The 15,991-nt window shown below is 53.6% G+C and overlaps 2 protein-coding genes across 2 annotated transcripts; both read left to right on the top strand.

The window, feature by feature from the left end:
- Nucleotides 1-5,736: 5,736 nt before the first annotated feature.
- JN550_008324 (uncharacterized protein) lies at nt 5,737-10,878 on the top strand (the record flags this gene model as incomplete). Its single annotated transcript, XM_049320272.1, has 3 exons — nt 5,737-6,008; nt 6,284-6,685; nt 6,762-10,878. 3 exons carry the CDS (start codon nt 5,737-5,739, stop codon nt 10,876-10,878), a joined length of 4,791 nt encoding a protein of 1,596 aa, XP_049169837.1.
- Nucleotides 10,879-12,428: 1,550 nt separating this feature from the next.
- JN550_008323 (uncharacterized protein) lies at nt 12,429-15,080 on the top strand (the record flags this gene model as incomplete). Its single annotated transcript, XM_049320271.1, has 1 exon — nt 12,429-15,080. The coding sequence occupies one exon, from the start codon at nt 12,429-12,431 to the stop codon at nt 15,078-15,080; it is 2,652 nt and encodes an 883-aa protein (XP_049169836.1).
- Nucleotides 15,081-15,991: the final 911 nt, after the last annotated feature.

The raw sequence follows: 15,991 nt of genomic DNA, 5'->3' as shown, positions 1-15,991 counted from the left end.
CAATTCGCGTTTCGGGAACAAGTGTTCAAACGACCTGCACTGAGATGAACTATGATTGCGAACCTGCGTGAGTAAGACTTTTGTTTCGTTGCGCCTGTTTATATCTTATTTAGCTTACTGCTTGTGACAAGGCTTTATTTAGACTTGCCACTCAACAGCCGCCCCCTATCTATGTTCCAAACTCAGTGAGATCTGCACAATGGCTGGCTGCACTACGTCTTGCGAGTTGAAAATAAGTAGTACCTATAGCCATATGGTTACAGACCGACAATAGCTAGTGTGCTGTTATGAAACTCATTATAGTCACGTTCTGATAACTACCAAACTCGAATCAGATCACCAACTGCACTGATCAGTCAGCTGATATCCCGCCCTTCACCTCGAAAGGCTCCTGGGAACCCAGCCCAACTGTTGTCGGTACGGGGATTGAGCATGATAGGTCAATCCGAGCCAGAGTACAGCGAAACGCTGACGAGTTTGGGAGAATGGCTATTGAAATCCTTGGGACTCCAAAGACGAGTTCTATTCACTTGACTTCATCTGATAAGTGATGGATCCGAAGGAATGGCCCCTGATTTGGAGGAATTCTGAGGTTTCTGTACAGATCAGACGAGGATCACTCTCCAGTGCAGGTAATAACACGGGGTGATGCTCACAATGGACTAATAGTACGTTGCATTCGGAGTTACTTGAAGTTGCAATCACTGAGCTGAACCCCTAACACACCGGAAACAATTTCCACACCGCCACACGCGACAGTTTACTACTTTCATTTATTACTATGATCTATCCATACGGCGTTTGTGGCGGTCTCGACTGAGAGGAGAGTCCCCGCACAGACCAAGAGCCGTCCTGATAGAGGTCAAAGGTAGGGCTCGGAGGCTCTGAAACGAACTCGAAACCCCACGCCATTCTGGCAGAATTGGCCACCCGAGAACGCCACAAGTGTCCCATGCTTCATATGAGAGACGAGAAGATGCGGAGTCGTCGCAGCTTTGTTTACAGCGCATGGTTATAGTGCTGCGTCCCTGCGTCTGTAAGCGACTCGGCGTCGTCGTATGATCTCTATTTCCAGCAACTATGTCAGACGCCGGGCAGGCCCGCTGTGGAAACAGGGTCCCGTGGACTTGCTGCAGCTTTCCCAGGGAAGTAATGGAACGCATGAAGACGGTGGATACATAGTACTGGTTGCCAATCGGTCGATCCAGAGTGATGCGGTGTCTTGGGCGACTTGATCCGGCCGTGGATCTGCTATAATCCACTCTTGGCGGCGCAGGCCCCTGTGATGGTATGTTGTGTTGTTCTATATCTGAATGCGGCAAGCAATCTACCTCTAACAGGCCCACAAGTAGCCGCAACAACCTCCCCCATGTCGGGTAATATCCACTTGGATGGCGATGTGTTAAGGATGCCGGAGATTCAGATTGTAACCCAGCCCGTCAGCCGTTTGCAGTTGATATGACAGACAATGTTATGGCAGGGAACAACCACTTGGCGGGCAGGGAAGTGCTTAAGCGACAAAAGGATCAGTGACACAGTTGAGCCGAGCCCCGAAAACGCGTATCGTGACACGAAGGCGCTTACACCTGAATACATATCGGGGGACGAACCATCCAAAGTCGTTTGACAATGCGGTCGCCCCGTGTTGTATTTGTTCTAGGGGAGTTGCATTCCCGGCGATCGAGCGTCGGAGCATCTTCGTGCCAGAGACTGGCCGTGGAAGAGTGGGATCCGAGAGGCTGGGGTGCATGCGTGGGCTGGGCAAAGTACTGACAACTCAACAAATCAGCAGTCTGCAGATTGGCGAGGTACTATCTGTTGCACAAGATCTGGGAGGCGGCTGGCTACAGCATGAAACAGATCGCTAAGGCTGGTAACATGTTCTAGAATGCGGGACCTGTTACGAGATTATTAATTCCCGTCGTCTTTGTTTACGGTTTCAGGGACTGTTCGGTTCGCAATTTGCCATTCTTGGAATGTACAATATCGATGGCGGTAACGTACCATCGTTTGTTGTTTGCATACCAATTTCCGGTGTCTCGAATTATGATTCTCACGCGGTTGGGTGGTATGAAAGATAGTTGATGATTGGCCCAAAGTGCCGCGCGGTGGTATGAAGGGGCACTTTATTTCCCAACGCCGTCACCCAGATTTTGGACGGTAATAACGACCGACCGAGCATGGTACAATTCCGCAATGGGTGACATTGGGCGACCCTTCAGATCCAGCAGCCTGTCAGTGTTACCTCTGTGTCCTGGGTAAGAATCAGATCATTCGTGCAGTCCTTACGCCGGCAAGTTCGGAGCGACAGTGACAGGTGAATTAAGCATCAGGACTAGGGGTGATCGCTGCTGGGATGGGGAGTTTGAGAAAACCTGGAGAAACGCGATCAAAGCTCGCCCGCAAGGAAGCATTGGTGAGAGTGTGGCTCCTGCATTGGCATCTCTGGTCATCAGACAATTTGAATTAGGCAGGTGGATCATCGAGCCATTGTTTCTCGAGCTTGATGACCTGATCTGTGGATTGCATGCCACTGTGCCATGGAAGGCGTGCTTATACCAATCACTGATGGGCGCTGGAGTATATGCCGTGTGAAGTCCAGCGACCGGGCGAGCTGGACAACCATTTCGTTAAATTACTTGCATCAAGTCTGCAAGAGGACCCAATTCTCGGGTGCCACATCACCGGCTGAGTATACCATTCAGACCATCGTAAACCGTACTGACAAATCCGACGGAGCAAATGAGAAGTTGCAGTCGCACAGGGTCTGCATCACACCGCCTTCTGGTGCACTAGCCTCCTTGCAGGTGCCAGCGCGCAGGGTGTGATTGGTGAGAGGCTAGGAAGAGCTAATATAAGCCTAGTTGATAATCCTCCGATGCAGAAGGCCAGAGGGAGGCCCTGCTGTTAAGCTTGCTTAAGTTCAGGGGCACTCAAGCTATCGAAACGGGTCTACATAGTACCATGGATGTGGATGCTAGCAAGGAACCACACTCGAGCTGTGAATACGGACTCTGGCCAGATGTCGCAAGACCGGCGGAGCTATGAACTGGATGGGGTTGCTAGACAAAACATCCAAAGTCGAGCCTGATGAGGCTCTGGAATCTCCTAAGCCACTCGGAGTGCGCTGCCGATGAGTGGTTGATGGCCATCTGATCTTTTGGTGTCGCAGGGCTTGCTGTTTCTTGAAGCGCCGGCTTCAGCCAACGTTGGTGTCGTGGGTGGCTGACTGGCAAGGCGAGTGGGGGGAACATGTAGGACCAAGGCCCTGGATTCACATATTGGTCGACGTTCTGGCGTCCAGCGCGTCTGAATGACATGACAACGGGTTGAGGGCAATATTTAGGTGCTCGGTCGTCGTCTGAGATGCTGATGCGGCTGCTCGAGAAACCTCCGAGCCCAGGTTGGTGGCGCCTGCGAGACAAGGAAGTCCCGTCACAAGAGACGAAGCTAGATACGAACCGTCCGCCAGATAGTCGTTCATCCTCCAGGACGGTGCTTGCGACTTTAATGAGTCTCATTTGAGGCCCAGCAACTCGTTCTTACGGGGTAGTGAACAACCCGACTGCCCGGTCCCGACTGATTCTGATCTACCGGTAGCCATGAGTTGCACCTAACGAGACTGGAGAGGCTGGCACGTGTCTCTGTTGTGGTAGGAGACACGAGTGATCTGCTCTGGTCCAGATTGACTGATTACTGAGCTTGGTCCAGCGATGGGGCCTCTGGTCTGGCCTAAGCCATATCTGTACCCTGGCACTTGCGCATTGGGAAGTCGTTCCTGCAGAAGGCTGAAATCGCCTCGACCTCCTGCATGATACATGACGATACTAGCTTGCCCGGGACCTTATTGACCGGGCTGGAAATTTGGCTACCCGCCGGCCAGTCCCCACGCGGAGGTAGGTGTCGAGACATACTTCCGTTCTTGGCACCCGAAAGTGCTCTACACAGGTGACGGAGGAGACATGAAGCAGCTCAAATTCTTTGGAATACCCATTGTCCAGAGCCGACTGATCGCCCATCCGGGAGGACCGTCTTATCTCACCACGTAACTCAACGTTACGTGGTACTGGATACAAAATCCGGGGTTTGAAGGAGCTCGCCAGGACCCCCTGACCGCCCAGGCTTGTCTAGTCGTGGCCCAAATTCATCGACCAAACAGGCTGCCTTACTAAGTGGTCGATCTCCATGTGAAGGGTGGACGGCAGGGCAGGGCAGTCCAGGTCAGAGGAGTGCAACAACGTTGAAGATTCGTCGTCGGGCACTAATTACCACAGGAACCCCTAGAGCCAGACCCAGCAGCTGTCAACAATTCGCGGCCCGGATGCGGTTTTCTGGAAGTCTTCGACCAAGAACGAACGATCTGTCAAGCGATGGAGTCGTGCAGCACATGACGAGTCGTCGCAGCGACTAAAGGGATAGTTAGACTTGCCGCTCCACGTGTCTGACATAACAGAACTCGTCTAGCCACTCCGTGGCACCGGGGGCGCTCGCTTGGGCTAGCAGGCTGGGTGCACAGCGCGGCGCCATGGGAAAGATGGGAAGGCTAGTGGGTGATCAGGCGTATTGGCAGCCAGGCTTGCCATAGTCTTATCGCTCAGCTGCTGTCAGTGCACGAGATGAGGTGGGGCTGGACCCTTTGCCCAGTGCTTCGCTGATCGCCCATGAGGGGCCAGCTAAAGTCGTGATGGTGATTCGGGTTAGCACGTCCACGATGGCGGATACTACGGTACTCTGGCAACCAGAGGCGGCTGCCCATGGGACTTGGGGCGAGGATCTTGGCCGCCGATGGGAAAAAAAGGTAGGCACAATGCCTTGGGTAATTCCAAGATGCAACGGAGTCCAACCGTGCCGGCTATGCCCCCCTATGGGCCCTGGTGTCGAGTAGGTAGGCATTAGAGAAATCAATAGCAAGCAGTGGCCAGGAGCAGTTTTCTCTCCGCCTCCATATTCCCAGCAGCCTTCTTCTTTCCTCCCATTCCGCAAAGGGGCAGGGGAGAGATAGCAATCTCGAGCAGAGAGAAATCACCACGGCGGGTTGGCAGTCAGCGCCGTTGCGCAGCCGTTCTTTGCAAGCCGGGATCCCGAGTCCGCGGACGTGTATTACTACGGTGTCACCTCCATCCTCCTTCAGAATCATCGGTCCTGTTCCAGTACCTGCCTGCCTGCCTGCCTACCTACCCTTACCGACATTGGTGTCTCGTGCAATCGATTTGTAAACCGCAACAGAGAGCATCAACCAGACCACGGCATCCAAAGCAAGCAAACAAGCATACCATCCACTGGGTACTGAATACGTACATACAATAGTGACTGCTTACAGCAGCCGCGCAGTAACTAGTCATCTAATAACTTGCGGCCACATCCTCTACAGACCACACACACAGCACGCCTCCGGAATCACCCAAGAAGCCCTGGAAGCGGTACTGCACCCACCCTGTTCCCAGCGAACCCTTGCATGAGCCACGGGTTGCATCTCCAAACGCCGGACGCTGTACAACCACCTCGGCCTCTGGCAGGGAGACTGCAACGTCAATCAGGGTCATCCTGTCGTCTCGAAACCTCAGCAAGGCCGGATTGGGTTGCTCGCAAAAGCCTCGAGCCCCCCCGCAGCGCTCGACGACTGCCAATTGGCTCCCTTGTGGGAACGCACCCTCGTCCACTCGTCCACGCCCCCTTGGCCCCCCCGTTGCAAGTTGCAGGGTGCATAGCCAGGGCCAGTCAGGGCCAGTGTGGACCATGTCGCAGCATGCGCTCCAGCACGAGCGGCAGCGCAGAGGCGACAGCCCGTCGGCGTCAGACTCGTCAGACTCTTACCAGCAGCAGGTCCACGCCCAGAACCGCAACCAGAGCCAGAGCCAGAGCCAGAACCAGAACCACGTCCAGGACAGCCCGACTATAGGCAGAGCCTTGGTCAACTTCCTCGACGAGGACAGCGACAGCGACAGCCAGACCACCCTCACCACCACGCTGTCGAGCCCTCCGCTGGCCATCACCGTCACTAGCTCCAAGTGAGTACACGCGCGCCCTTCATCTCATTATTAACTTCAATGTTCATCATCGCACAACCGTTTCCCCCCCCAGAGGTCCCTGCCCATCGCCCAATACACACAACGGCCCTGAACCCAGCAAGACCCGCATTTTGTCTTTCCTGTTTTACCACAACGCGCTTGCTTTTTCCTCGCCGTTCTCTAGTCTGCATGCCTCACTCTGCCCATTCCGTCCCTGCCCTGCCCTCACTTGACTATTCCCCCTCCGCCTGCGGCGTCGTGGCGTGATACTCCAGAAACCATCTCGAGCCTGCGCTGGGCGCGCCGTTTGCTGGGAACCCTGTTGTGAAACCCGTACAGCGAAACTGCTTCCGCCGCTGTCTCAACCGCAGAAACAGTACTGACCCGAAATCTCCACCCTTTGCTAGGTCGGTACGGAAACCTGCTCCAAGCCCGCTACACACGACCACCGCCGTGTCTCCGCCGTCGAGCGCGAGTCCAAATCGCTCTACCTTTCCCTCGCCCATCCACGAGTCGTATCCTCGGAGCCCCACGGCCAGGACACCCAACGAGCCGCAATCACAGTCCTCTGCAGCAGAGGACCTCTTCAGGTATCCGTTCGCCTTCGAGAAACGGCACCAGAAAGACACGCCGTCCCCTCCGGCAACACCAATCTCGCCTTATACAAGAGCACCAGGGTTTGTACTCGTCCTCCCTTGATATCTATCTTAGTCTATGTAGACCACCAAGTGTTCTAACTTGAGCATCCCGCAGTTTGCATCTCGCTCCTCTGTCTCCGAATGACACCAGAAGAGTCTCCAACCAGACTGTGACAGCGAAGCCGGTTGGCTCACCCGTCACAACGTCGCCAGCGATGGCAGGTGGCTCAACTCCCGCCAAAGCCGACCCAGCCCAGGCGCCAGCCCGAACGATATCTCTCGACTCGGCAGTGTCCAGCATCTCGTCAAAGAACTCCCAAGATGCTTCGGCTGGGACGGCCGACGTGGCCAACCTCGTCAAGGCGGCGGGCAGCCCTGAAGCTGTGATCCAGTACCTGCTAAAGGAGAAGCAGAGCCAGGCTCAGCAGAACGCCCAGCTGTGGCGTTTGGTTGACAAGCAAAGAGCCATGATCTTGGGCTTGAACAAGGATCTCGAACGTGCTCTGAAGGACAAGGAGAAGTACCGCAAGAAGATGAAGGAGCTCATGGCGGCCCACGAGGCGCCGCTGAAGATCGATACGCAACAGGCGCCGGCTGCGGCACTTCCAAGAGTGGATGTCAACGGTGTAAGGGATCAAGTCATGGATGTCCCGACTTCTCCGTCGGTCTTGGACTCTGACAGCGTCAAACATTCACCTATCGACCTGGCAATGGCACCGTATCCCATCACGCCTCCGGCAGACCAGGTTTCTGATGGACCGCGATCCGCCGTCGGCGACCTGCTCGACCCGTCCCATGCCATGCCCAAAGCATCAGAGCACGCGCTCGATAAGTTCGATCATGAGGAGGAAGACCGTGCTGTGGCAGAACAGGCGAAGGCCACACAGGCAGCCGAAGAGTCCAAGGATTCTCTCCCCTTTAATGTAGGACTACCACCGTCGAGAAGCCTGCCAAGTGAGCCGCCACGCATGCCGCCCCCAAAGCCACCGATTGCATCCAAGGAGGCCGCGGTCATGCTAGACCAACACATTTCACAGTTTCCGCCACCATCCGCTCCTCCTCCCCGAAAGCCGCCGCCGGCTCCTCTACAGCTAAGAAAGGAGGCAAAGGCTGCTGCTATCAGCCCACCGGAGGATGAAGACTCGGACTCGGACTACGATTCGCTACTTGAGGTCGATGAGCTGCCCATTCCAGAGAAGCGTGGTAGAAGACGAACGAGAGAAGAAGATGACGAGGAGAGGGAGAAGATTGTACTGCTCGAGGCGGAAAAGCGAAGTCTTTCCAAGAAGAGCAAGAAGGGAAGCCAAAAAGGAACTCCCAAAGAAGCAGAGTTTGAACCTCCTCAAGGCCCACTTCCAGCAAGCCCACGCGGTACTGGAAACCAGCCGATGCTCGTGCGGGAGCATATACCAGCCTCTTTGGCTGGTGTTCTCAATGGCAACGAGCCACAGCAATTTGCCTCGGCGCCCTTGATGAGCCCTGGATTGCCCTCGAGCCCCCGTCCCATGGGTATGAAGTCTCCTGGAGCGCCACCCCTTTCGCCAAGGGGGATGGGCATGGCGAGTGGTCCGCTTTCGCCTCGGGCTCCAAGGCAACCCATCCCTCTCCCTCCAAACACATCTATCTCAACCTCGTCACACGGCGAGCCTCTTGTTCTGTCCACACCAAAGCCGCTTAACATCACCAAGAGGGCAACCGAACCTGCCCAGCCTAGTCCGACCGGAAGTCGCGCCAGTCCGACCGAACGCAGCAGGATCTACAAGGGATTCATCACGGAGGAGTACCCTGACCTACTTCTGCCGCCCAATGCTCTCCCTTCGATCTCAGTCAAAGTGGCTTCATCTCGCATGAAGCCGTCTAGAGCTAGTCTGATCTCGCTGACTCAATTAGAAGAGGATCCTGTCTTCACGCTGGCAGTCTTTTCTCGCTCAGAGGGCGGCGAACTATGGAGAGTCGAAAAGGATACTGCATCGCTTGCTAAGTTGGACCAGAGACTAAAGCAATGCTCGGCCGTCACTGCAAAGACCCCAGACCGTTCGCTATTCAACGGCCATGCCCCTGCCAAACTTGATGCACGTCGCGTAGTGTTGAACCAGTATTTAGACGAGGTGCTGAATACACCATTAGACACGGCTACAGCCTCGGAGCTATGCAAGTACCTGTCGACCAACGTACTTCCTCCAAACTCAGACGACACCGGTTCCGTTGTGGAAAGCGGAAGCGAAACCAGCACCCTGAAAACGGGCCCTGGAGGTCGACCGCACAAGAGCGGATATCTTACTAAAAGGGGTAAGAATTTCGGTGGCTGGAAAGCACGTTTCTTCGTGCTCGATGGCCCTCTTCTGAAATACTACGAAACTCCCGGTGGCGCCCACCTTGGCACCATCAAGCTGCAGAATGCGCAGATAGGAAAACAGTCACACAGCAACAGTGACGGCTCCCCAGCCGGAGGCAACAATGATGAGCTTGACAACCAGTACCGCCATGCATTCTTGGTCCTGGAACCCAAGAAGAAGGACTCTTCCAGTCACGTCAAGCACGTTCTTTGCGCAGAAAGCGATCAGGAGCGTGATCAATGGGTTGACACACTGCTCCGCTGGATCGACTATCGTGACCCAGAGGAAGATGACTCGCATAACAATGCTACGCAAGAGCGTCATGGTTCCGGCAGCCAACCACATGCCAACGGTATGAACGCGAAGAAGAAACCGCATGGCCAAGCGCCGCTGAGACCACATAACGCACGAAGTCGTAGCCAAGACGGCCTCATTGGGATCAGCTACGAGGGGACCAGGCAAGGTGACATTCCGGATGGTGCACCGTCGCGCCGCCGCAACACGGAGACTCCAGATTCACAACAGGAACGTGCGGCGTCCTACACAATTTCAGCACCGCGTGATCCCCAGGTGATCTCGGACTCATCGTCCTGGGGTGCTAAAGCAGCCCTTGCTCCTCCCGGTCCATCGATTGAGGAAAAGAAGCAGCGCAAACGCAGTTTCTTTGGCTTTGGCCCCAAGACACGATCCTCATCGGATGACCAAGATGCATTGTTTGGCAGCAGCGTGCAGAGTTCAACCCAATCCGAATACCGCGGACCCATTCGCCAGGTGTTCGGTGCACCACTTGCCGATGCTGTCAGATACAATGGACCTGTCGACGTAAATGTGCCGTTGCCTGCAGTAGTGTACCGATGCATACAGTATCTCGACGCCAAGAACGCCATCTTGGAGGAAGGAATATTCCGACTTAGTGGATCTAACGTCGTTATCAAGGGCCTACGCGAGCGGTTCAATGTTGAAGGTGACGTCAACTTGCTGACTGATGAGACGTATTACGACATCCATGCTGTCGCCTCACTGCTCAAGCTATATCTCCGAGAGCTGCCCACCACGATTCTCACGAGGGACCTTCATCTCCAATTCCTCACAGTCACGGAGATGTCCGGACAGAGGGAGAAGATAGCAGCGCTGGGAGAACTCGTTCAGCTCTTGCCTCAGGCCAATGGCACTCTGTTGCGGTACCTCATTGCGTTCTTGATCAAAATCATCAACAATTCGGACGTCAACAAGATGACTGTTAGAAACGTGGGCATTGTTTTTTCGCCTACGCTTAACATTCCTGCACCAGTTTTTGCCCTGCTCTTGCAAAACTACGAAGGAGTTTTCAACATCACCCCTGAAGAATACGAGCTGCCTTCTCCTATTTCAGAGGAAGACGCGAGAAGCCTGGCAGAGCCACAGCCACGGCGTCCTTCTACTGGTACAGGTGCAGCTGCATCTCCACATCGACAGCGCCTTATTGAGCAGCTGCAGCACCAACGATCATCGCCGACCCCCCCTCCAGGACTCATGCATGGAGGTGGTCATGGAGGCGGTCGTGTAGCGGCTACACCGCCTCCTATGTCGACCAGCTCAAGTCGCCAGACAACCTACGAACCGCAGTATCTGGCTCAGCAGCAAACTTCCTCTCAAGTCTCTCTTCGTCCTGCTTATGAAAGTGGGTTCATGGTTCCACCGAACTATGATCCTAACATGATGCAACCCAAGACGCAACCAACATACGATCGACCCCACTACCAATCGTCGTATGAACAAGATTTCAGCGAACTCGGATACGACCAGCCCTATAATGCCAGGGCTAGAAGGAGAGAAAGCTCCATGTTCATGGGAAACGTAATGGGTCTGAACCAGCAAGGTTCGAAGAGTCGACTCCGTGAGGAGAACCGTCTGTAATTCAGCAAATACCCGGATCATAACGACTGGACTTCAGAACGATTTCTTTTTGCATATATACTCCTTATATACCACGTCTTTTCCGTATCCTTTTACAGCGACGATACCAGCCTTTCGTTATATTTATTTCGTTTCGATATCATCAGCATATTGTTGCATTTCTGACGTTTTCCAAGACGTTCTGCAGTTTCCTCTTAGAGTGTTCCTCTTCTCGAGACGGAAGAGCGCCTGGACTGGAGCCAAGCAACAATTATTGTTTAATTCAGGTTGAAGAAGAAGACAGAGAAGAAGGTTGGGCGGGATGCGGAGAGTCTGGGGATGCACGCATGGAGATGTCTGAGTTAACAGAAGCGATGATGGGTTTACGCATCTGCCGAACAGCCACTTGGGGTCAACAGCATTTATCATTCTTCTTTACGATTGTATAACATAATGAGCCACAAAAGGCGTTGGTGGCACCTCGACACTGCCTGGATACGGCAGATCTTTAGGTAGTGGATTTGAAACTTTGGCGTTGCGGCCCTGATGACACTCAAAATCGCTGCAGAGTTTTGTTCAAGAGATCATGTGGGAATGATGGTGCATTAGGTCGGACTCATCTCCTACCTAAAGAAATGTGGATAGTGTCGATGAAATTGAAAGAACTAGAACTCCCCAATACTACAGGACCCCCTATCTTCAACGTGGGATTTCGACTCCGTGGCACGGGCATTCGAAGGTTGTCATGATCATAAAAGGCTGACGCGCGCCAAATATGACAACAACAAGTAGCTCCGAACATAAAGGGAAGACACCATCCCTACGGTCAACTAATGCTGTGCTTGTTGTCCTGGCGTCATCAGCTGCAATGCTCAATCAGTCATGTTTCTCTGCCGCTGAGCAGATATACCAAGGAGGATGGTTCTACAGATTCTGCTCGAGGCTGAATCCAATTAGCCAACAGAAAGGTACTAAGCCAAAGTAGGAATCACAGGTGATTCGTTTTGAGAAAGTTACTAGGAAGTTACTGAGGTATTCATGCAACCATCCCAATCAATTGCTACAGATTTTACCCGCAGCAGGGTTTGGGGTATTGGCAGCTAGCTATAGACGCAACTACAGATTCCGCAACCCATTGGGGAAACGAGTTGAAGGGCCCACCAGCCAAGATACGAGGATCGGAAGCAGAGACAGGAATTGGTGCGTTAACTATTAGGCCCCCAGGGCGTCTTGGAAGCGGCAATGATGCACGTTGGTTACTCACAGCATGCGCTCAAAGGCGCGCGGAGGCGGAATAGGCGGCATAGCGGGGTCGGTAGTTGAGGGGGCTACGATCAACTTTATGAAGGACCTAGGCCGGTGCAACGTATCATTCGGCTTGACAACTGCACAAAAAGGTCGAACTGATTGTCCATTTCCTCCGCTGTTGAGTCGAAATGGGCGAGAAAGGATGGAAATGCCTGATCACGAAATCTAGCACCTTTCAAACTGTGTTCCCGCGTGCAAGTCATTACACGCCAAAAACACAGAGATTGAGGATGGGCTCGGCTGGGAAGATGGCGGTACGAACCATGGGCACGATGCTTTTGTGGTCTATGCTTTCGCCTCTGATAACGGCGTCTGGTGTTCTCAACGCTTCGCCAGCGGTACCAGACCAAGAACTGCTTATTTCAAAATGGGACATTCAGTCAACTGCCAAAGCGAGCAAGGACCTGGCTACTCTTTCCCGCCCAGGTTCGGACGTCTCATCGTGGCACCATGTGAATGCGTCCAAGTGCACGCTGATGGGCTGCTTGATTGCTGCAGGCGTTTATAACGAATCCGATCTGTTCTTCTCGGACAACCTCAATCGGTTCGACAGAGCCCAGTTTGCGGTTCCGTGGCTATATCGCAACGAGTTCGCCCTGAACCAGACCCAGGGGAAGCATTATTTCATCCAGAACCATGGCATCACCTCAAAGGCCGACATATTCTTCAATGGCCAGCAGATTGCCACCAAGGCGGTGCAGGCGGGTGCATACGCGGGTCGTTCATACGACGTTACGAAGTATGTGGCCAAGGACAATGCCCTGCTGATCCAGGTATACCCAACAGATTACAACTACGACTTTGCGTTGGGATTCGTGGACTGGAACCCCTATCCGCCAGATAACGGCACGGGTGTCTGGAGAGACGTCGTCATCAAGCAGACCGGTCCTGTAGCGCTAGGGCCCTTGCGCGTCACCACCGATTTTGAGCTGCCTGCAGGGAAGGGGAGCGCCTCAGTAACGCTGAAGGCAAATGTGCAGAATCTAGAAGACCACGAGGTCACTGTTGTCGGCGAAAGCATCGTATCAGATGAGAGTGGCAGTAATCCTCTTTCGAAGAAGCAAACCTTCAAGATTGGGCCGTCAAAATCGCTTGACCTGAACATTACAACTCTAATCGAAAAGCCAGCGATCTGGTGGCCGAAAGCTTGGGGGGAGCAGCCCCTTTATACTGGGAAATTATCGGTCTCGGTGGACGATTCGGTTTCAGACATTGCAGAGAACCGCTTCGGTATCCGCAAGGTGACCTCAAAGGTGAACGAGCACAACGACACCATCTTCAGCGTCAATGGAAACCCTTTCCAGGTGATTGGCGGTGGCTACTCGGCTGATATGTTCCTCCGCTGGGACAGCAACAAGTTCGCCACGCAAGTACAGTACATGCTGGACCTTGGACATAACACTGTGCGCCTAGAGGGCAAGAATGAGCACCCAGAGCTCTACGACACCGCGGACCGCATGGGTCTGATGGTCTTGGCGGGGTGGGAGTGCTGCGACAAATGGGAAGCCTGGACCTATAATGAGGACCTTGCGGTGAAGTCTGAGTGGACGCAGAGCGACTACGGGATCGCAGATGCGAGTGCGCGGCATGAAATCACCATGCTGCAGAGCCACCCCAGCGTCTTGGGCTATCTCGTCGGCAGTGACTACTGGCCGGATGACAAGGCCACGGCAATGTACGTGCAAGGCTTCAAGGACCTTGACTGGCAGAACCCAATCATTGCCTCGGCATCAAAGCGAAGCTATCCGAAACTGCTGGGTCCGTCTGGAATGAAGATGGCGGGTCCATATGATTGGGTACCGCCAAACTATTGGTACGACGTCAGCTCAACGGATGATAGACTCGGTGCTGCCTTCGGCTTCGGTTCAGAGCTGGGGGCTGGAGTAGGTACCCCGGAGCTCAGCAGTCTGAAGAAATTCTTGACCAAGCAGGATATGGACGATCTCTGGAAGCAGCCAAACAAGGGACTTTTCCACATGTCGACGAGCGTTTCATCGTTCTACAATCGCAAGATCTATAACGATGCACTATGGAAGCGACATGGCACCCCTTCTTCCCTGGATGACTATTTGCTTAAAGCACAGATTCTTGATTACGAGGCAACCCGAGCACAGTTCGAAGGTTTCTCGGCGCTCTGGAATGCGAACCAGCCGGCGACTGGGTTGATATACTGGATGCTGAACAACGCCTGGCCGAGCTTGCATTGGAACCTCTTTGACTACTATCTGCATCCCGCAGGCTCTTACTTCGGCGCCAAACTTGGCAGCAGAGTAGAGCATGTAGCCTACGACTACATTCAGAAGGCTGTCTACCTGATCAATCACTCGATAAACCGCCAGGGCGCACGAACCGTTCAAGTCGAAGTCGTAGGGCTTGATGGCAAGGTCGTCACGAGCACAAGTGTCAAGGTGCAGACGCAGCCGAACGTTAGCAAGAGCATATACAAGCTACCCGCCCTAATTTACCCCTCGGACGTTGTCTTCCTGCGTCTGGTCCTCTCGGACGACAAGAATGCCACGCTCAGCCGTAACGTGTACTGGCTAGCCAAGACCGTCGACACGCTGGACTGGGAGAACTCCGACTGGTTCTACACGCCGGTGACGAAGTACGCCGACTATAAGGCGCTTGATAAGCTCCAGGCTGCCAACGTGACCGCAACCGTCTCCGATTCTTCTGAGGACGGCGGTAGTAAAGTGGTGCTGGAGAACCACTCCACGGTGCCTGCTTTCTTTGTGAACCTCAACCTGGTCGACGGCGCCGGTGAGGACGTGTTGCCGGTGTTCTGGTCGGATAACTATGTTACCCTATGGCCACGGGAGAAGTTGGAACTGGACGTCAAATCAGGCGGTACAGGTGCAAAATCAATCAAACTTAAGGGGAAGAATGTAGTCAGTTCGCAGGTGTTATTAGCTTGAGGTAGTAATGTTTCAAGTGGAATTTCCATTCAGTCTTTCTACATCAGCTTATGGGATACAAAGTGTACGAACTCCATCACAGAACCACCTCCTTAACGGTTAGCTATTGCAATTATGCTTCAAGTTCTCAATTCTCTCCTTGCTGGGAGGGGTTCCAGGAGAGAGGTGTTCCTCCACCTTTGGACTCTAGAAAACATTTGAACAGGAGTGATTGGTGTGGGTGTATAGCGGCCAAACCGGGAAACTCCGATAAGTAGAGTCCCGTGCTCTCCTATTGCATGTCCTCGTCATGTCGCGGTGGGCACTACGCTTCATCATCTTCCGGCCCCTCGCCACCTCTGCAACGTCGAGTTGCCAAAGTGATCCTCATAGGATCCGTGACTTAATAAATTGAAGGGAAAACTACTCTTTCTTTGCCGATGTCATTCACCATAGGCACATCTGCGGACACGTCAGATTTGGCTCTCTGTTAGCCCTTCGGACATTGTGTGTCCATTGTGGCCACAATGTGGCCACAACGCAGCCCTCTGGTAGATAGCCTTCGTCCACAATGCAGATAGCTAATGAGAGCATGCTTCTTACAACACGCTCACTTTGGCCCATCACTCTTCATTTCTCTCTTATCTACACGAACACATTTGAACGAGCTCCCATGGTGATGCATAATAGTTGCTAGCAAAAGAATGTGAAACACCGCAATTGGTTACCGCTCAGAACACATAATCCCGAGAATCATATCAGTTGTCCCTATCACGATCCAGGGGAGTCATTGATCTTGGTCAGATGCATTGTACTCTACTCCAAGAACCTCTTTTTGGGTTGTTATCCCGAATAACACGCCCCCAAAGGCTGGCTATTCAGTCTTTGGATCACCTTGCGCCAGACCCATTGACTTCTTGCTCTCGATTCGT

The sequence above is a fragment of the Neoarthrinium moseri genome (assembly GCF_022829205.1).
Source record: "Neoarthrinium moseri strain CBS 164.80 chromosome Unknown scaffold34_Wmoseri_CBS_16480, whole genome shotgun sequence".
NCBI classification, from domain to species: Eukaryota; Fungi; Ascomycota; class Sordariomycetes; order Amphisphaeriales; family Apiosporaceae; genus Neoarthrinium; species Neoarthrinium moseri.
This window is presented reverse-complemented; position numbering and strand designations above follow the sequence as displayed.